The 21,359-nt window shown below is 39.5% G+C and overlaps 1 protein-coding gene across 3 annotated transcripts in view; it reads left to right on the top strand.

The window, feature by feature from the left end:
- Positions 1-1,510: 1,510 nt before the first annotated feature.
- Positions 1,511-21,359, top strand: part of pax7a (paired box 7a) — a 109,495-nt gene continuing 89,646 nt past the window's right edge. Inside the window, exons 1-4 of one of the 3 annotated variants that reach the window (XM_034166224.1) lie at positions 1,511-1,912; positions 2,846-3,081; positions 3,695-3,824; positions 4,129-4,257. In XM_034166224.1, coding sequence (XP_034022115.1) covers positions 1,828-1,912; positions 2,846-3,081; positions 3,695-3,824; positions 4,129-4,257 — 580 coding nt within the window. In that variant the 5' untranslated portion in view covers positions 1,511-1,827. Of the gene's footprint in view, positions 1,913-2,845; positions 3,082-3,694; positions 3,840-4,128; positions 4,258-21,359 lie in introns of all 3 variants that reach the window. The other 2 variants (XM_034166225.1, XM_034166223.1) reach the window with 2 other exon arrangements.

Genomic DNA, 21,359 nt, shown 5'->3' with positions numbered 1-21,359 from the left:
CCTGAATGATAAAATAAAATTTTGAAAAATTATATTTAAGATAAATGCTGCATTTCATCTGTGTGACTCTGTAGAAAGTTTATATATGTAATAACTTCAAAGTATAAATTGAAAAGTGTGACTGTATTTCATACAATTTAAATGAACCTATTTCTCTGCTTTGTAAAACTCTTGGGTGCACTTCTGTAAAATCCTGTTCATATAATTAAATATCATTCGACTGATCACTGAATTAACTTAATTTGAGTGTGATGTTGTTAAATTGTTGGTGTTAGAGGGGAAAGAGAAATATTTGTAAAGGAACACGGTCTGTGGAAGGGAAACTTGCTATTGTTTGCTTTCCACATGATTGATGCTTGACTTAATCCAGTGCTTTTTTTGCGCCTTCCCAGGAGGGTGAGGCACTCTCTTTGTGCCTCTCTGTCCCATGTGAAGAAAACCAAAGCGGGAGAGCGCCGGTCAGAGCTGTTCGGCAGGGTACCAGATACTTCCCACTGGCACATCTGCATGTGAAATCGCCATTTCACCCCTCCACACTCCCTAATTGTTGCTAAAATTATTTGTGAAATTGCCTTCCACCAGGAGTGTTTTCCACGGCAATTGTCACACAATTTTTTATGCACGGTGGGCCCACAGAGTTGACACATGCAGCTCTTCTTTCCGCCATATGTGCTCTTTTTATTCGACTTTAATAGGTGCACATTACTAATGTTATAATCATATTTTTCAACAGTTACTTTTGATCAATTACTCTCGTGTGGACTCCGGGGCAACGTAACCTGAAGGGCGTCAATCGCGGGTCAACGCAATTGCTGTAATTGCCACAAAAAGCTAAAGGACTATTTTGGTGGGATGATCACGCAGCGCATATTCGGTTAATTTGAAAGGTTAACAAGCCCAAAGCCGCTGCACAGTCTGCGCCGTGCAGGCACGAGTTTGCGCAACAGCAGCAGTTTTTTATTATTATTATGCACACCCGTGCGTAACTTTACGCACAAAGTGCGACAGGGAATGTTGGAAATATGAATCAAATATAACGTATTTTTAATTAAAATAATTTCGTGCACTGTTTAATTATTTATAGAAGGTATAAGATTATTTTAAAACATTTTAATCGTGTTCATTGTATAGTATTTTTCATTATATACAGATAAATGTATTGCGCCGAAAAGAGAAGAACCAAGCAAGAAGGGGAAAAAATAAAGAACTTGTGGTATTATTCTCACATAAATCTGGCAAACATTTCGTTGTGATATATTTTGATGGAGTGGTTCTGATGAGGGAGGCAGCGATGAATTAAACGTGCAGGCTGTTGCTGTGATTGGCTGTCTGCAGCCTGGCTAAACCCACTCTCTTTCATCCATAAAAGAAAGGCCGAGGAGCCTATGGGAGCGCTCCTCTGTCTCCTCCTACGATATGCGCTAAAGTTGGCCACTTAAACTACTTCCCAGCCAGCGCGCAGACATTACACCGAACCCAAACGGCACCGAGGAAAAGAATAAGCGCATTTTACAGCAAAAATATAATTAATCTGACGCGCAAATCTGCCATTTCACACATTGTTCCAAGCGGTTTTGCTGTTACATATTTTTATATATTTTTTTTCTTTTACCTTTTGGAAAATCCGACGCACGAGTGGAGAGCATCGTTTGTTTTTTGTTTTTTCTCCTTCACCGGTGGAAAGACTCGTCCATACTCGGCCCCTGGGATTGGGAATTGATAGAAAACGGGGCATCTTTTCGATCACTTGACGCGATTTTGACTTGGACTTTGTGAGAGGAGCAGGTGCCACCAGAGTCCGTTGGGTGTCGGCTGAGTAGCTAAGGGATGGCTACTTTACCAGGAACTGTGCCTCGAATGGTGCGTCCGGCGCCAGGCCAGAATTACCCCCGAACCGGTTTCCCCTTGGAAGGTAAGAGAGTGGAACTGCACAAACTGTCAGCACGTATTTTATTACAATGTGAGAATTAAATATTTGGAAAGAAAATGCGATATTTATTAAAACTGTCAGCCACCAGTTATATTTTTCAACATGCGTAATTTACGCAGATTGCCAATTTAAACCTGTTTTTATCTGATTGCAAAATTAAATCTGTATTAATCTAAAATAGTTTCGATATTTAGACAATTTTGTCATCTATCTATTTTGGTTATTATGTTGTGTCTTGAAAATCAGTATATGCGCGTACATTAAGGCCCAAACTGAAGAAATATTACACTGCGTTGTACACTTCTAATTGCTGCATTATTATTTGCCCTTTTTTTGGTCTGTATGATAATCTGTCAAAAAAAATAACGAAAAGCCGATTTCAAAAATAAAATATACCATCACGGAGCATATTCCCGTAACAAATAGGTTTTCTTTACAGACAGAATGTGCATATTATATCTGATTTAAAGCCTGAACTGCCCCCCCCCCCCCCACACACACACAAAAAAAAAAAAAAAAAAATCTCATCACACGCAGTTCGTGCTCAAGTGGTCCAAAGTGAAATGTGCACAACCACGGAGCCTGTAAGTGAAGCTGCGGATTTGTTGAAGTGTCCTGCTGCACACAGCAAAGAAATGGCTCAAAGGATCACATCAATATTTGTTCGGCATGACTAGGAATAATCAAGGTGGGAAGTGTCGCCCTCTTTAGTGTCTCTTGAATGTGAAATTGGACCTTCGGATGCATCTCGTCAGACAGACTGAATACATTTGGCACGACGCGCTCTTCAAAACGCGTGCGTAAAACTGACATTAAAAGTCCAACGCGGCAGACTGCAGGCGGACAGGTGTGTGATAACGAACATTTCTGTGCGTTATTTGTTTGCTGACACCTGTGTTGTTTATTGTGGTGCAGTATCAACCCCTCTGGGTCAAGGTAGAGTGAACCAGCTAGGCGGAGTGTTCATCAACGGGAGGCCGCTGCCAAATCACATCCGACACAAGATAGTGGAGATGGCCCACCACGGCATCCGGCCCTGTGTAATCTCGCGACAACTGCGAGTTTCTCACGGTTGTGTCTCCAAGATTCTCTGTCGATACCAAGAGACCGGGTCCATTCGTCCGGGGGCCATTGGAGGCAGCAAGCCCAGGGTGAGTGGGCTCCATGAAGTCAAGGCATGACAGACACCTGAGGGAGTCCAAACACACACACCTGTGCTAAAAGATAATTACGTCATTCTTTAAATGTCTTATTATTAGTGTTATTATTTATCATCATTTAATGTTTTGAAGACAGTATGTGCAGAAATACTCAGCAAGCACAAACAAACATGGAACATTTGCTATGAAATAATAATACAATAATAATGACGGGTTCCACTTGAATGTGTCAGTGACTTATATGCAAGTGAGGTTTTTTATATAACGTATTATTTATTATTATTATTATTGTAGCTTTCGTTTTCGATATTATTTTTATTTCAATAATTGCATATTATTAATTGAATATTTGTATGCTGGAATATTGTGCATTTTGTATGAAATATGTTGGTGTAGATATTTTCTCAAAAGAAGATATTTTTTTACCTTTACCTTTTTATTTATTTTTGCTACTAATATTTTACTGGGAAAAAAACCCTATGATAGAAATATAATAAAAAAAAACAATATGAGGGAAAAAAATCTTACACTTTCAATTAAAACTCTCTCTCTCTCTTTCTCTTGCTCGCTCTTTTTTCCTCCTCACACAATTTCAAACCTAAAGCAGGTGGCAACTCCGGATGTGGAAAAAAGGATCGAGGAGTACAAGAGAGAAAACCCGGGTATGTTCAGCTGGGAGATCCGGGATAAGCTGCTGAAGGACGGAGTGTGCGACAGAAGCACTGTTCCTTCAGGTGAGGCTTCATCTGGTAAGCTGCACTTTTTTAATTTAACCCTTATTTACAAAATAAAAATAAAAGAAAAACACTGCAGCTGATTGTGAACACAAGCGTAATAATGAAAATTCAATATAGAATTTGTGGCACTGTTATATTTATAGGTTTTTATTTGATCTCCTATGTTGGATTATTGCTGTGGTTATTTTTAATTTGTAATTTTTCTCTGCTGTATTTGAGAAATTATTATTATTATTATTATTATTATTATTATTAGATGCTTTTAGGGCTAATTACACATTTACTTTTTTGTTGCCACTAGTGAGCTCCATCAGCCGCGTGTTGAGGGCCCGATTTGGCAAAAAAGATGACGAGGATGACAGTGATAAGAAGGATGAAGATGGAGAAAAGAAAACAAAGCATAGCATCGATGGCATCCTCGGTGATAAATGTAAGTTAACAGCAGAAATTATTGCTTGCCTAAAATTATCACTCATTCACTTATCTTCAACCGCTTATACTCCAATTTAGGGTCACAGGGGCTGGAACCTATATCCTAGCAATCATAGGGCATGAGGGGGGGACACCCTGGACAGGATGCAAGTCTGTGGCAGGGTGTTAAAATTATTATTATTATTATTCAGACTAAATTGCAGTCTTGTAAGTAGGATGCTGGTGTTTTAAATACATTTCCTCTCTGCGTCCTCTTGGGAGACTTTAAACATTTATTTGTGCTTTTAACTCGGAGCCAGCATGTTTTCTCATTGCCTCAATTATTTATGAGAGTCTTGGCAGAAGGTATTTTAAGTCAGAAAATTATTTGTGTCGTAAATTCCTTCTCATTCATTATCCATTTAATGAGCTCTAAATGACAGCTGACAGTTGACCAAAATCACGTTCAGGGACGTTTACAGCACTTGTCATTTAAAGTGGAAATCAATGTTTCAGAAAATGATTTGCTCCAAAGGCTGCAAGGAAACGGAGCAGTTTGTGGATACAAGCGTGGAAGATTTTTATGTGTTATTTATTTGTGATTCATTCACAGTAACTTTTAACTCGACCCAGATTGTGCGAATAATGCTTTAGTTAAGAAAACTATCTCTTTTTTTTCATATTTTAACTCCTTTATTAAAAGGCGTTTGACTTGCGCAACACATTTTCTTGCTCTTCTTGGCCGCGGAGCGGAAAATGCGCAACCTCTAACGTCTCCCTGTTTTGATGATCAAACGTTCGTCAGATAACAGCTCAGAAAGGGGTTTTTTTTTCCTCCCCCCAAAACAAATTCCAAACTTGAACTTCACGAAGCGAACCTTGCTCCTTTTATTGACGCGCGTCTAAAGCGAAGAGTGCAGAGGTACAAAAGCAAATCCTGGAAAGCAGGACAGCGTAAAAGAGAGTCCATTCTCATTTAAAAAGCTGCTAAAAGAGAGAGGAAAACTGCGGACCAAAGGGCAAGGAGAGACAGAAGAGGAGATGAATTATTCAGTGCGCCCCGCCGTTAGATAGTTTGTAATTTTTTATAATGGCTCGTTGGAGTAGAATAATCTAATAGCGTGAAAACGTTCTCTTTTTTATCACTCCATGCATGCGAAAATGTAAAGTATCGCCGTTACGCGTTGCGCGTAAAAGTTTGGTTTGGATATTAACGATGACACTGAAAGATCAACGATGTTACAATTTTCCGTCGTCTATTTTTGTTTGAAATCGGGGCCGAATTACGCTGCTATAAAAAGAGACGCATGTGTGCGTAATGCAGTTTAGACTACCGGCATCCGGATGGCATTTAATAATGTTAATACTTATTAGAGTAAGCGCTCCAAACGACGCTGGCTGAATAGGTGGCTGTGTTCGTGCGGGGTGTAATAGCTCGCAGGCATGGTAAGAATGTATTTATCCCCAATCAGCCCCTCACTCTGCGAGTGTGAAGCGCAGCCCTTATGTGGAGAGGGTTTAAAGCAGATTAAATAGAGCCTTTTATTTCTTTTCACTTTCATCTCAGAGCGGAGCTCACAGTGGCTCGCCCTGGGCACAAAATTCATGAGATTTTTTTTTTTTTTTTTTTGGTTTACTTATCCAGATTTTAAGGCTTTATTTATTTATGTATTTGTTTATTGGGTGTTTGATTTTTTTTTCGCAGAGGTTACATCACAGATTTATCCGGCTTTAATCTATCTTTGTTTAAAATGAACTAAAATACGATTTTTTTTTCGCATCCAAACTGGCAGCACATCTGTTATTTCTCCGAAGGATGTAGGTGAAGGTAGGCCAACCGAAGCCTTTATGCGTTTGTTTATTTCCAATATGTTGGTTGATACGGACTGCAGCGTTTTCCCAAAGTGGGCAACGCTCGGCGGCGCCCAGAAATGGCTGCGTTTTTGGTTGCGCCACAGTGGTCACTACGCCGCTGTCCGGCTCGTCCGTCTGTCGCCAAAGCGAGAATCGGATGCGCTACAGTGACAGGCGACGGACACTTCAGCAAATCTCAGGATTACCTGAACCCCTCAATCTAATTAAACAGATGCCAGGTGGGATTATCGCCGAGCATCATGGGAGGGAAAGTGACAGGAGCGGCGGCGAGCTGAGCGCGCACAAGCATAATTAAGAAAGGTTGCGCTCTTTTTTCCTCCACCATTCTGTCCTGACACACACACGCACACACATACACACCTGCGATTCCCCCTCCTTCATTTACATCCAAATACGCGCGCCAAGAAGAGACACAAGCTACGGTTTTTAAATTAATATTTCAGCAAATTTAAAGTGCAACAGACACAAAAAGAATAATTTCTGCTGTTATTAACGACCTACATTGTTAATGTGAAAAGAATCCGCATCCCTCCCCCTGTCTCGTCCGTCTCCGCGCACCCGCGTCTCCAACACCCCGTGCGCGCACGGTCGCACGCGTTTTCTAAGTGTATGGTAATATAATGTAACTATATTTCGGCTCTAAAGCCGCGCTGAATGAGAAGGACAGGGGAATGAAGCGGGAGAGCACTTCAAACAAATCCGTCTGGAACAGTGTGCGAGAGAGAGATTCACTGAAAGTATGGCCAAGTTATTTAGCTATTAATAACGTTTTTTCCTCAGGCATTCACAGTGACTCCATCTGCACTTTCTCGCAGCTATTTGGCTGGCTGGAAATTGAGGGAGACCCAAATGTTGGGCAGAGATAACATACCCATCATAGCCCAGACCCTGCGCTGTGCTTCACTGTATTAAACTCGGATTAACCTCCCCTGTCCCCGCAGCCACTCCAGCCACATTTCACTGGAATTTACATCGGTATAGGCCTACATCTCTCAGAGAGGGGCCAGCAACGGCCAAAATAATAATAATAATAATAATAATAATAATAATACATCAATCAAGGAACCTAACTGGGCCCACTGAAACTGATTTTAACTGAACACATTTTTTGGTTAATAACTCCAAAAATGTGAAAAATCATTTGAGATTAATTTTGATATGTTCCTGCTCACAAATAGCTCGTTTTTTACTTTTCCCCTCTGTAGCATGCTTTCCCCCATCATCTTTACTCTTTGATTTTAATAAACATCGACAGGATGACACCTCTGGGAACAGATTAAAACACCTGCTCAACCATAACAGCAAAAATAACACAACATATTTAAACTGATAGAAAGCCATGGGGCTTTTATTTCATAAATAACCTCAAATGTATTATTATTATTATTATTAGTAGTAGTAGTAGTAGTGTTATTATTATTTCTTCTACTAATAATAATTGTTTTATTATTGCATTTATTGCAACAGAATCATGTTATTTAATTTTGATATATTAGTCTGGGTTTTTTATTGTTCTGTTTTTACCTGCTTACCACTAGATATACATTTCCAGCCATTTCTCTCTCTCTCTCTCTCTCTCTCTCTCTCTCTCTCTCTCTCTCTCTCTCTCTCTCTCTCTCTCTCTCTCTCTCTCTCTATATATATATATATATATGTGTGTGTGTGTGTGTGTATTTACTGATTCACAAATATTGTAAGTCAACTGAATTAGTACAGACAAAAGAGAAGTCATAGGTTTCACAAATTGCTCTGTAAATCTGTTCCCCTTATTTTTATCTATCAATGTGTGCTAGTTAAACAAAAAACTATCTACTTTCAATAATAATAACATCACTTTTATTTTCTGGTTCTTGCTAATTGCACCATAATCAGCCAGTATCCTGAAATGTGTAAACGTCACAACAGACAAATTAGATTTGAGTAAAAGCTGTTCTTTGTGGCCTCGCTATTTGGTGAAATAGTGTTGTAATCCCAGAAACATATCACAAGGAGATATTCCCTACAATTGCTCATGACTGATTATAAAGGGTGTCACCTGAAACATGTAGGTCTTTTTTAAATGTGAATCTCAGTATGAATTTAAATCTGCTATTCTATTCTATTCTATTCTATTCTGCATTGCATTGCTAGAAAAATTTCAACTTTGAATTACTTTTACAAATGTATTGCTTTGTTGGCCCATTGTTACAGTTGAACATAGATTTAATTATGTTCTGCTTCCAGACAAAATACATTTAGCAAAATAAATGCTTTACAAATTTTAAAATATCATCAATGCAGCTGTCTTCTAATGTTACAGAGGTTATAAAAACTGTAGATATTTTAAATTATTGTCAATGGAGCAGTCTTTTAATGTTACAGAGGTTTCAGTATTGTATTATCCTGTAATACTACTATTACAAAAGTTTTTTTTTTTACTTCCAGTAAGATAATCACAGTATCCATCCATACAGTAATTAATGAGTTGTTCAATGATTTTAAAAAGTTGATTTGAAGGTGTACATGCACAGTGAATATGCTTCTCTAATACAGTTACTTTCCATTTTTATAAATGGCTTGAAATTGAACATTTATTTGTAGTTGTTCCATATTTTCCTTGTCCAATTTTCTCCAACAGTGAAATTCAAAAGGAGAAATGTTAATATATATATATATAAGTAAAATGAGGCACATTTGATGTTGCTGTGTGATATTGTGATATTTCACAGCTTGTTACTTATGTATTTGGGTAAGGTCCTGCAACATTATGACAGGAGATGTGTAGTTTATTTTGTGATTAATGATTCATCCACACATTGAAAAGGAGGTGAGCAGAAACTTGTAGGTCTATACCCACCAGCAGAGTGTCAGCAGCTTTAAGTGTGGAAAGCATTCAACTCTATAAGTGGAGTGGGCTTAAATTCATTCTGTGCTGCCATTTGACTTTGATCACATCAGAAATATTCATGGCAGCACAAACACTACAGCTCTGGCACAATTATCCAGGCTGACAGTGATACCTCTCAAGGCTGTCTATTAATTAAAGTGGCGCTTACCATGAGGGACAACTCCCTATCTGGGCGCAAAAATGGTTTTTCCATCTCTTGTGGGGCTCTTGAAAAGAGGCAATCTTTCCTCTCCAGCTTCTTGTGGGAAATTTAAAAGTGTACAGAGGAAGACATGGGGATTTCTAGCTCATTTATAAAGACGAGTTTATAATCCTTTCCTGCTTAATAACTTAAAAGGATTCAATTTCTCCCCTCATTTATGGGGTTATGATCGTGCATTGTTAGGCACAGATAGCGGCGTTTCAAGGTTAACATTTCCTGCTCAAAAATATCAGAATGTAAGCTGTAAGCCCATAGGTGCCCTTTGTTGGGCTACAATTTACCCACAAACACTGATAGGCCCGTTATAGATGTTGTTACTAATAATGTGATAACAACGACGAAGCCACCGTCGATAAGATGCTCTATGCCATCGAGCATTTTAACCGATATGATATTTAATTATAGCATATAATTTCACCATTGAGAATTAAATTCAGCAGGCTTACGCAGACTCCGAGGATTGAATGTCTGGTTGGGGGTCTGAAACATACGAGACAAATTAAAGAGGAAGCGTTGCCCTGCAGGTATCCTGTCACAACAGTATGGTGCTTCACGTGTGTCTCATTTCTGTCTGTGTTTTATTCAGCCAATTTTCACCACACAGGCCTCTGCACTCTTCCCCAGGGCCCAAACGCCAGCAAAAACACACAATATCCTTGTTATTTTACTTTCTTTCTTTTTTTTTCTTTTTTTTTACCTTTTTGTCGATTTTAGTTAATCTTTCTCTGCCACACAGCGTGACACATATATGTCAACAGGTGGGGGTAAAACAAATCTACTGTGACACAGTCTCGGTTTCTAGAGTAGAAATAAAAGTGTGAATGAGAGCTGCAACTAATGATTATTTTCATTCTGTTTTAATCAGTCAGTTCTTTGTTTATTGAATTAATTTCTATATCTATCTGTTCTTTTTTCATTTTTGAAATATACTTTAATTAAAATTGTTTTCTATACACAATCCAGCAAAGACATGCATTGTAAATAAACTGAAAATAAAAAAGCAATATAATGTGCACAACTCACCTTATTTATTTTTAATATAAAACACATATAAATGCAAAATGCTGCTGAATATCCAATATTTAAATAAACAGGAAGACGTGTAATCACTTTCCACCTTCAAAACATAATTTCTTTGAGGTGATTTGCAATTTTAGGAAACTGAGTTGCATTTAAGTCAGGTTTTTACAGTCAGTACAACTATAAAGGTATTTTTAAGTTTGCAACAAGATCAGTGAGTTGTTTCTTTAAAGAAACAGTAATAATGAATCTCACATTTTATTTGTTGTTGATTCCCAGGTGCCTAAAACCTTCGGCCAGCAACATATCCACAACTTCAATGTATTTAATGTGTTGTATCAAGACAGACTATGACAGGGATTAATAAATAGGTAGGGTGACATACACACTAAATACACCCCATAATAGCACAAAACTAAATTATTAAACACAGACATAAAAACACTATATTGTCCAACATTAAATACTACGTTACATTATAAGCTTAGTCTGCAGTTCTACACATTTTTAAATACACTCCTAACAGTCTAATGTTCATGTTTTATTGAAGTGATTGATATTTGTCGTAAATATTGTATATGGCAAACAGAGGCATGTGTTATTTGTGTGTGTGTTTTTAAAATGATATTCTGTTTAATAACAGTAATAATAAGAATAAGCAGAATGTATTTTTGCTGTTGCCGTTTCATTGACTTTTACGCCTACACACTTTGCCTGTCAAGTTTCTTGGCCACAACGGGGCCCGCTTTGTTAGTGGCGAGCTCTAATTGGCCTGAAGAAGATGAATGAGGCTGACAGGAATCAGCTGTCCGCACATTCCCCTGTGAGTGTGACTCGGAAATCATAACCTGAGCGCCTTTTCCTGCTTGCAAACCAGCTCGGTGAACTTGTCACATCTAATTAGGGTGTTCAAATGCACCGAATGCTCCGGTGGGAAACAGTAGGTGGTTGGTCCAGGGCAGCTAATAAGACCTTTTTGGGTCAGATGGGGTGATGAGCAGGCTGGTTGGATGGTGATGTTGTTGAATTGGACCACCACAGGCTTTTATACGCCACTTTTTTTCTGCTATTAGTTCAATTATGTCCATCCAGCGGACTAAACAGGCCTGAACGGACTGCAGCCTTGTTTTAATTAGGTATGAAATTAATTAAAGCAGACATCTATTAAAGACTTTTAAGTTTGGCTTCTTTTTTCCACCGAATTTAAAGGTGTATCAGTGGATTATTGGATTACAGCCAAAATTACATTTTATTGCAGCCCATTATTTGGCCTCTCTGTCTAACAGTTGTCAAGCCACCTTAAAATTAATAGGCAGTAAAATTAAGTTAAAGCTATGTTACTGTCCATTTATTTTCTATTCAATAAAAGTTGTATTTTTGTTAAAATATGTTTTGCATGCATCATGCAATAATATATTTCATTTTGCAATGATGGCTCTTTGGCTTGCAAAATAAATATAATGTTAATCTGCATTTTTAAACTCGCTGTCTGTGCAAATGTGAACACACAATTATTCCCTTTTTTATGAATCACATTCTCTTTTTATTGAATACTTTTTTTTTTGGTATCTGTACAAAAAAAAAAGCCCTGTGATGTCTGACAGCCGACTCTCACCATTGTTTGGCCAAAAGCCACTAGAAAAGGACGAGAGAAAGAAGAGGGAGGAGAAAAGCCTCTTGTGTTATTTTCTGTCTTGGGACTTGCTGCATAGACCATTCAAGCAAGTTGATGAACTCCTCCAAAAAGTTTATTAAGGGGTTGAAAACAATAAGAACTAAAGCCTTTGGGTGCCTGGGCAGACAGTTTATAAACTAGCTGCCATTGTGCCTCAAAGGCAGATGCATGAATACTTTTGAATGGGGCCTTCAAACTGACACGATCAGGCTGGACAGCAGCAGTTTTAAAGAGAGCGAGCGGGTGCTTCTGCTTCAGCTCCCATCTCAGCTTTTTTTTTTTTTTTTTTTTTTTGCATTAATGTACATCTGCAAAAGAAGGAGGGGTGGAGGTGGAGCTGGGTACTGTCTGTCGTAGCTTTCAACATAATATGTAAACAAAAAAAATGTAACCGTTTTTTATATATATATATATAATATATAAAACCGACACACCCTTGGGCTTTCACACAGTTTAATTTCCTTATGCCAGGGGGGAGAATTCATTCATTTTTATAGGCACCCTGTAGCATGACACGACTAAATCATCACTTTTACGGTTAGTTTTCTTTCGAAAAGTCAGGAGATGGATACATGCACATTTCCAAGTCACCAGATATGTGTTTGGATTTCAGTTACATCTGTTATTAAGAAATATAAACAGGGTGGTAAATGTGTAGGCAGTTTTCAAAAACTGAATGACTGTACAAGGAGGAAACTAGTGAGGGAAGTCACCAAGACAACTAGAACACTCTGACAGACTTATAGACTCCTGAGGCTGTGACTGGAGAAACTTGTAATAGTGCAACCTTTGTATTTTGGATCACCAGCTACACAACATCATGGTGGTATGAAGGAGAGAAGGATTTTCTTACAAAGACAGCTTAAAAGTTTAGCTAGAGTTTGTCGGAAGGCACATAGGAGAATCAAGCCTAGATTTAATCTGATTCCTTGTATGAAAGGCCTTCCACTGTTCCACTCCGCCTCGAAGCTGTGACATTGATGGAACAGACAAAATTTGCCTTATGCTCAGTCTCTGCAATTACAGCCACAGAAGCCTAGAACTCCTTCAGTGTTGGCATGGGTGTCTAGGTGGCTTGCCTCACTCGTCTTGTACTTGCACAGTCACTCAGATTTTGAGACCTGTCTAATCCAGACAGATTTATTATTATAGAGTACCATGCTGTTTGTATTTCTTTATCATTCATTCATTTTCTATACCTGCTTATTCCAGTCAAGGGTTGGGGGGTGGGAAGAGCCTATCTTAGCAGTCATAGGGTGAAAGGCAGGGTACACCCTGGACAGGATGCCAGTCTATCACAGGACCACATACAGACAAACACATTCACACTTACACGCATACTTATGGACAATTTAAAGTTCCCAGTTCACCTAACTTGCATGTCTCTGGATGTGGGAGGAAGCTGGACCACCAAGAGGGAATGTATTAATTTATGATTGATGTAAATGAAGCCCAAGACATATTAAGTGACTCGGAAATGTTCATGCATCCAACCCCTGATTGTCTAAAGTTAACAATATGTGAAAGTGTTGATAACAATCCTGATATTGTGGATCTTGAGGCATAAAATTTGGATTGTTATCCAAAGCCATTCTTCTTGAAATTGTATCATGTTGTAGAGATTTGTTTTTGGTTTGAATTTAAAGAGAATCATTTTAGAAATTTTAATGTAGAGAAGCCTGAATTCTTTGGTTGGTTGGTTGTTTGGTTGCTTTTCACAATGGGATAAAGAAATTAAAATATGTCAAAGCTCAATGGTATATGGATGATCTACATCCATCTTATAAGATATATACAGTCAAAATGTCTTTGGTAGTAGTGGCATTTTACTTTGTCTTTTCTCCTACTGTATAGCACAAGCTGTCACATGGAAATTGAGTGTGCATTTCAAACAAATCTCACTGATCATTTATGCACCTCAACATGCACAGTTTCATCAGATTCGTTGATGATCCTTTTTTTTACGGGGTGCAGTAGTGATACGCGTAATCAAGAAGATACATTATTCTCGTCCTTTTCAGTAAACAATAGACTGTCACTCTTTATCCCTCTGCCCTCCTCTGTCCCTCCCTCTCCTGCTTTCTCTTTAGTCTCTGGCTCTGTGCCTCCAACATCAGAGGGAGTCCAGTGATTTGTGACCCCAGCAACCCACACTTAATCTCGCTAAAGAGGGGGAGCATCCAGTTTGCAGCTTGGAGGGCCCCAAATAGACCAAGCCTGCTCTGGCAGGTGTCAACATTAGCAAACAATTGGTCCCCAGTCCCATGCCCCGTACCCCAGTGTGACACTGAACCTAAACTATGTGAGGCACACTGAAGGAGCCACATAATGGGGACTGTGCAGGGGAGGAGAGAAGGGGGAGGACAAGGGAGAGATTACACTCTCAGACAGCTATTAGCAGGGATGAGGCTTTTCTAAACAAACAGAAAAGAAGGCGATCAATACTGTGTTAGTCTACCAAGTGGAATCAGCATTGTGGCTTTGGAGTGTTTATTTTCTGCTCCATTGTTTTTCTCAACTTCTCAAACGTCTGTGGGCCATATTGGCAATCCAATTTAGTTTGAAGAGGGTCCCTGGGAGTTCTGCTACGCCACGGACAGTTCATTTGTAGATTTGGTGTTGTAATGAATCCTGATTTCTAAGTATTATCTTTCACAGTGGACAATGAGAGGGTTGTCCGGAGGGAAAACAACACTCAGAGCCCCGCTGGGCCTTCTGGGATTGCGGTGCGCCGTCGTTAGACAGAAGTGTCTCCACAGAGAGAGAGAGAGAGAGAGATTGGAGGAAATGGGAAGAGAATGAGTTGACATGTGGACTGCTGCTGCTCTGAGCGGCTATGTGTCTTGACAAGAGGGTCAATGTTTTCTAAAGGCCATTTATTTATCTCCCACTGGTGATTCGTAGCCGTGCCACGAGGTGAGACAAGTGCTCTCAGTGGGGGAGATTAGTTTCAAAGGTTTTTAATGGAAAAACTTAGAGCATCTATGAGCTGAGATTTCATTTAATTGGTTTGATATGTCCTCCTGGTGTCCCCTGAAAACGAACAGGTTAAATCCAGTTCGATCATTATTAGCAAAGGTCCAATCAGATCACTGCAGTGAAATGACCTCGTGACCTGTGCAGGCAATCGTGTTGTCACAAAACAAGGCAGGGACCAATAAAATGACAAATACATTGATTATGTTACATTACTTTTCTAACTTAAAAGTAAAGCAAAATGCACAAGTAGTTTAAAAACAGCTGCATTTAAATCTGTGATTCTATAAATATTCATTGAGATATTTATAAGGGAACATGCATTTTGTCAGGAACTTATGTCATATGCTGACAAAACACCCCCCCCCGGACTTTTTAATTTTAGAATTTATTTAAAATAAGAAAACTAAAAAATTACATGTACATAAATATTCACAGCCTTTACCATGAAGCTCAAAATTGAACTCAGGTGCATCCTGTTTCCACTGATAATCCTCGAGATGTTTCTACATCTTAATTGGAGTCCACCTGGGGTAAATTTAGTTAATTAGACATTATTTGTAAAGGCACACACCTGTCTACATATAAGGTCCCACAGTGCATGTCAGAGCACAAACCAAGCATCATCCATAAATTCGGATCCACCAGGACTGGCCACCCGTCTAATCTCAGCGATCGGGGGAGAAGGTACTTAGTCAGGGAGGTGACAAAGAACCTTTTGGTCACTTTGTCAGAGCTCCAGCATGGAGCGAGGAGAACCTTCCAGAAGGACAACCACCTCTGCAGCAATCCACCAATCAGACCTGTATGGTAGAGTGGCCAGATGGAAGCCACTCCTTAGTAAAATGCACATGGCAGTCCATCTGGAGTTTGCCAAAAGGCACCTAAAGGATTCTCAGACCATGAGAAACAAAATTCTCTGGTCTGATGAGACAAAGATTAAACTCTTTGGTATGAATGTCAGGCGTCATGTCTGGGGGAAGCCAGGCACCATCCCTACAGTGAAGCATGGTGGTGCCAGCATGCTGTGGGGATGTTTTTCAGTGGCAGGAACTGGGAGACTAGTCAGGGTTGAGGGAAAGATGAACGCACCAATGTACCAAGACATCCTGTATGAAAACCTGCTCCAGAGCATTCTTGACCTCAGACTGGGGCGACGGTTCATCTTTTAGCAGGACAGTGACTCGAAGCACACAGCCAAGATATCAAAGAAGTGGCTTCAGGACAACTCTGTGAATGTCCTTGAGTGGCCCAGCCAGAGCCCAGACCTGAATCTGATTGCATATCTCTGGAGAGATCTGAAAATGGCTGTGCACTGATGCTCCCCATCCAACCTGATGGTGCTGCAAAGAGAAATGGGTAAAACTGCCCAAAGATAGGTGCACCAAGCTTGTGGCATCATATTCAAGAAGACTTGAGGCTGTAATCGCAAAAGTTGCATCAACAAAGCTTTCAGCAAAGAGTGTGAATACTGACGTACACATGACCTCTTTTTTTATTTTTAATAAATTTGCAAACAAAAAAAAAAACTTTTTCCATGTTGTCATTATGGGGTGTTGTGAGTATAATTTTGATGGGGAAAAATGAATTTACTCCATTTTGGAATAAAGCTGTAACATAACAAAATGTGGAAAAAGTGAAGCGCTGTGAATACTTTCTGGATGCACAATAATCAATCAATCAATCAACTTTTTTTTATATAGCGCCAAATCACAACAAACAGTTGCCCCAAGGCGCTTTATATAATAACAGAGCAAAAACAATTCTCCTATATGCTAAATGCTATATGTTGTGTTTACAGCCCTCAGAAAGCCAGTTTTTGTCTTGGTTTTGGAGCTGAATGACCAGAAATATATAAAGGCTTACTTTATGTTTTTTCTGTAAGATTATTTTCACTACATACATTTTGGTTCAAAAGCTTAATGTTTCTCATGCTTAAAAAATAGCTGTCATATTTTCAAATAAATATAATTCAGTAAAATATGTTGCCACTTTTAACTTAGAGTAGATTAATTGATCATATTTTCCAATGATATTCTATAATTTATAAGAAAATCAGGCTGTATTTAATTAGGGTTTTGCAATCATTTTCTTTGTAATTGAAGGTAAATTTCTTTGTGTTGTCATGGAGGAGGCAGTACACTTAGAAATAAATAAATAGTAATGACATTTGTGGCTTAATAATTGATTGCATTTTGGAATGAAAGCGGAAAAGTCACATTTTTTTGACATAAAAATGGAAATTTGAAGTTTTATTTTTAACCCACTCATGAAGAACTGTCAAAATTCTAGGGTGCCTAAAACATTTGCATAACACTGTATTTTATGACCATAACTCATACATAGTGTCTTTGCATTAAAACCATTAAAATATTGACTTTGTAATGTAAGTTTGCCTGACAGTAGGTCTTGTCATTGTGAAGATTTATTTAAGTTTGTGGTATTTGCAGTAATATGTGTATCTACATAGTGTATTTAAATATTATGGTCAGCACAGGGACATCCAGCATTTTGAATTTATTTCTGTTTGGTAACCTTAGATAGGAAAAAAATAAATTCAAGTGCTGATAACATGATCGGCCCTTTGGCAGAAAACTTCGTCTTGGTGATTATGTTGTAATTATTGGAACAAGCAGCAGCACTTGAAGGATCATAAAAATTAATATAACAGGACATCTCAGGCTTTAATGTGAGCGTGTGAAATGGTGCGGTGGACGCACGGGAGCCACATGATTTACTTAAATAAAACAGTTTCCTCTAATTCTCCCTGTCAGCTGGGGCTGTCAGACTCTGACAGCTGGCACGGATCAGGACAGTGCATCACATTATGACCATCCAATGGTTACCATGGCACTGCATTAAAAAAGACAAAAAGCATTTCTGGCTAATTTTATTACAATACAGGAATAGACCACATAATGTGCAACAGTAATTACGTTTAGCAACAGTGGGCCCTTGGTGATGAATGAGGGGCATTGACCATGGTCTGCTAGTTTAAACATTGCCATTAGCCTACGCTACTTAGGGCCAGAACATTTCACATTTTATGCTCTTGATCGGCACCACGGCTGAAATATTCATTTGTGTTAATTGTGCATGTGTTTGTTTTTTCATAACTACACTGACAATAAACTCATCCCCTAAGTGTTACAAATCAGAAATGTTTTATTTTTTAAATTTATTTTTGTGAAAGCATTTGTCCAAACAGTGGGGCGGAGCTCCTGTCCTATCCGACAAAATAACAACTTCAAATGTTGTCCTCCATTTTCAGCTAATGGGCTTATTTCTGCATCGTCAGTGATTCTCTCCTTAGGGAATATGTAGTCTGACAATAAAAAGCTTTGCCTCCGTGTCACATTACAATCCTTCACTATGGAAGTGTATCACAAACGAGCGCCAAGCACTAATGCTTAATGATCCACTGGAAGGGGAAAAAACACTCTTTGCAGGAAATATGCTTTTTTTGTGTTAATTGTATATTAAATCTTTGGAGGTTTTTAGATTTGTTTCAAATCCACCTAATATTTCTCTTTGAATGCAGGTTTCAGAGCTTCCATCAATTCATAAATTTAGATCTTTCATGCAAATGTCAAAAATAACTTTATACATGAATTACGAAATGATAACTCAAAGGAAAGCCATTATAGCACCATTTCCTGCAATGTTTCCTAGTTTTTTATTACATTTCCATTTATTGGACTTTATCGCAACGGTGTTTGGTTCTTTTCAAAGTTTCTTCACAACTCATCTTCCCGAGTGTCCTCAATATCACACCAACTTTTCCACAATATTTGCTGCCCAGCCTTGTCCATAAAATTAGGAAACTTCCCTTGGGCACATAAAACTGTCCGCTGTGCATTCCTATACTGTGCTCAGTAATCTCTCTTTGGCTTTGTTGAGAAAATGATTTGTTCCTCCAGGAGACCTCGGCTCACAGCCCTGAGACATTACTCTTTGATTTCCTGCGTAGGTTTTACAGGTTTTTGCTGCAGGACCGGGGATCTGGCTTTGGTGCCATTTGGCACAGACCCCCATTGGGTTTCTTTTTTTTTACTTTCTTGTGCTCTCTGTTAATTTCATTACTTTTACTGTGACCTCAATTAGCGAAGAGCAAAGCTCAGGCAGTGGCAGTGCAGATCTACTGAAGGAAGTGTTTTTAGCAAGGTTCTTGTTTAGGATCCTCTCAAAGTCTTCAGGTCCACATAATCTGGCTTTTCTCTAAAAGCAGCCGCTGCAATACAGGACACGATAATCAAATCCATATATGTTGATAAAGTGTTGGATTTTGATCCTCATATCAAAATATAAGCCAAAATATAATCTGTAGTCTTAATAAAATATTGTGAACAGCATCTTAAAAAGCGTGTGCAGTTTAAGCAACAATCATATTTTCAGCAATATGCTCGTCCTAACCAGTAAGATACTGAAGAAAAAGAATCCCACCCTTCAAGCCCTTCACGTTTTCAGGCGGTGCAGAGGCATGGGGAGTCAATATGTCAGCGTTTATGGATGCCCTGCGGAGCTGCACAGGGCTGTCAGGCCTCTATTCATGCTCTAATGGCCCCCTGAGGAGCTCGTCTCTCCGGCCTGAAAAGGCCGGGAGGCCCAGTGGACGCCCTGTTGTTGGAAGCTGAGCGTGCGCTCTCATGGACGCGCTGTGCCTTCATCCGTATGACAAGAGCCATAAAAGAGCATCGCTCTGGCTGCTTCTCCCTCCCGCTCTTCTCCTGGCCCCCACCCTCCCACCTCAGACACAGAAAAGGGGGCTAATTGTTTGTTGTGAGAGCCAAAGATTATTGAGCCTCCCATCTTTCTTCTTCACTTGCCTTTTTCTCCTCACATTCAAACCCTGGACTCCTTTTCTGTAAAGAATGTGATTCCATAGGAGCCACAAGGGAAGAAAAATGTTGGAATTTTCCTGCAGAGTGTCGATGAGTGTCACTGACACCGGCAATGAGAGGCTGATTCTATGGAAGACTTTCCACAATATATTAAAGTGCTCATATACATCTTTTTGGCTAGGTAATATAAGTCACCAAGGCTCTTAACCAGAAATGCCCCATAGATCCTGAGGGGATACATCCTGAAGGAAACATCTTAAAGTTCACTTTTTTGAAGAGCCTCTGTGTTACATGAAAGAAAACTTATTTTCAGGATTTTCCGAAAAGGGTTCCAAATGCAGTTTTATTCCATAATCTAAAATTCAATAGTCCACCTACCGTGCATCCGGAAAGTTTTCACAGCACTTCACTTTTTCCACAATTTGTTATGTTATAGCCTTATTCCAAAATGGAGTAACTTTCCCTCAAACGTCTACACACAATACCCCATAATGGCAACATGAAAAATGTTTTTATTAATATTTGCAAATATATATGCAAATTTATATAAAAAAAAACTAAGAAATCACATGTACATAAGTATTCATAGCCTCTGCTCAATCCTTTGTTGTTGCACCTTTGTCAGCAATGCAGCCTCACGTCGTCTTGAATATAATGCCACAAACTTGGTGGACTAGTCTTTGACCAGTTTTGCCCATTCCTCTTTACAGCACCTCTCAAGCTCCATCACGTTGGATGGGGAGCCTCAGTGCACAGCCATTTTCAGAGCTCTCCAAAGATGTTCAATCAGATTCAGGTCTGGGCTCTGGCTGGGCCACTCAGGGACATTCACAGAGTTGTCCTGAAGCCATTCCTTTGATATCTTGGCTGTGTGTTTAGGGTCATTATCCTGCTGAAAGATGAACCGTCGTCCCAGTCTGAGGAAACATCCTCACAGCATGATGCTGCCACCACCATGCTTTACTGTAGGGATGGTGCCTGATTTCCTCCAAATATGACGCCTGACATTCACACCAAAGAGTTATATCTTTGTCTCATCACACCAGAGAGTTTTGTTTCTCATGGTCTGTGAGTACTTCAGGTGCCTTTTGGCAAACTCGAGGACGGCTGCCATGTGCCTTTTACTAAGGAGTGGCTTCCGTCAGGCCACTCTACCATACAGGCCTGATTGGTGGATTGTTGCAGAGATGGTTGCCCTTCTGGAAGGTTCTCCTCTCTCCATAGAAGAGTGCTGGAGATCTGACAGAGTGACCATCTGGTTCTTGGTCACCTCCCTGACTAAAGCCCCTCTCCCCCGATCGTTCAGTTTAGACGGGTGGCCAGCTCAAGGAAGAGTCCTGGTGGATCTGATCTTCTTCCATTTACAGATGATAGAGGCCACTGTGCTCATTGGGACCTTCAAAGCAGCAGAAATGTTTCTGTACCCTTCCCCAGATTTGTGCCTCAAGACAATCCTGTCTCGGAGGTCTACAGACAATTCCTTTGACTTCATGCTTGGTTTGTGCTCTGACATGCACTGTCAACTGTGGGACCTTATATGTAGACAGGTGTGTTCCTTTCCAAATCATGGCCAATCAACTGAATTTACCCCAGGTGGACTCCAATTACGCTGTAGAAACATCTCAAGGATGATCAGTGGAAACAG

This window comes from Thalassophryne amazonica, chromosome 3 (assembly GCF_902500255.1).
Source record: "Thalassophryne amazonica chromosome 3, fThaAma1.1, whole genome shotgun sequence".
NCBI classification, from domain to species: domain Eukaryota; kingdom Metazoa; phylum Chordata; class Actinopteri; order Batrachoidiformes; family Batrachoididae; genus Thalassophryne; species Thalassophryne amazonica.
This window is presented reverse-complemented; position numbering and strand designations above follow the sequence as displayed.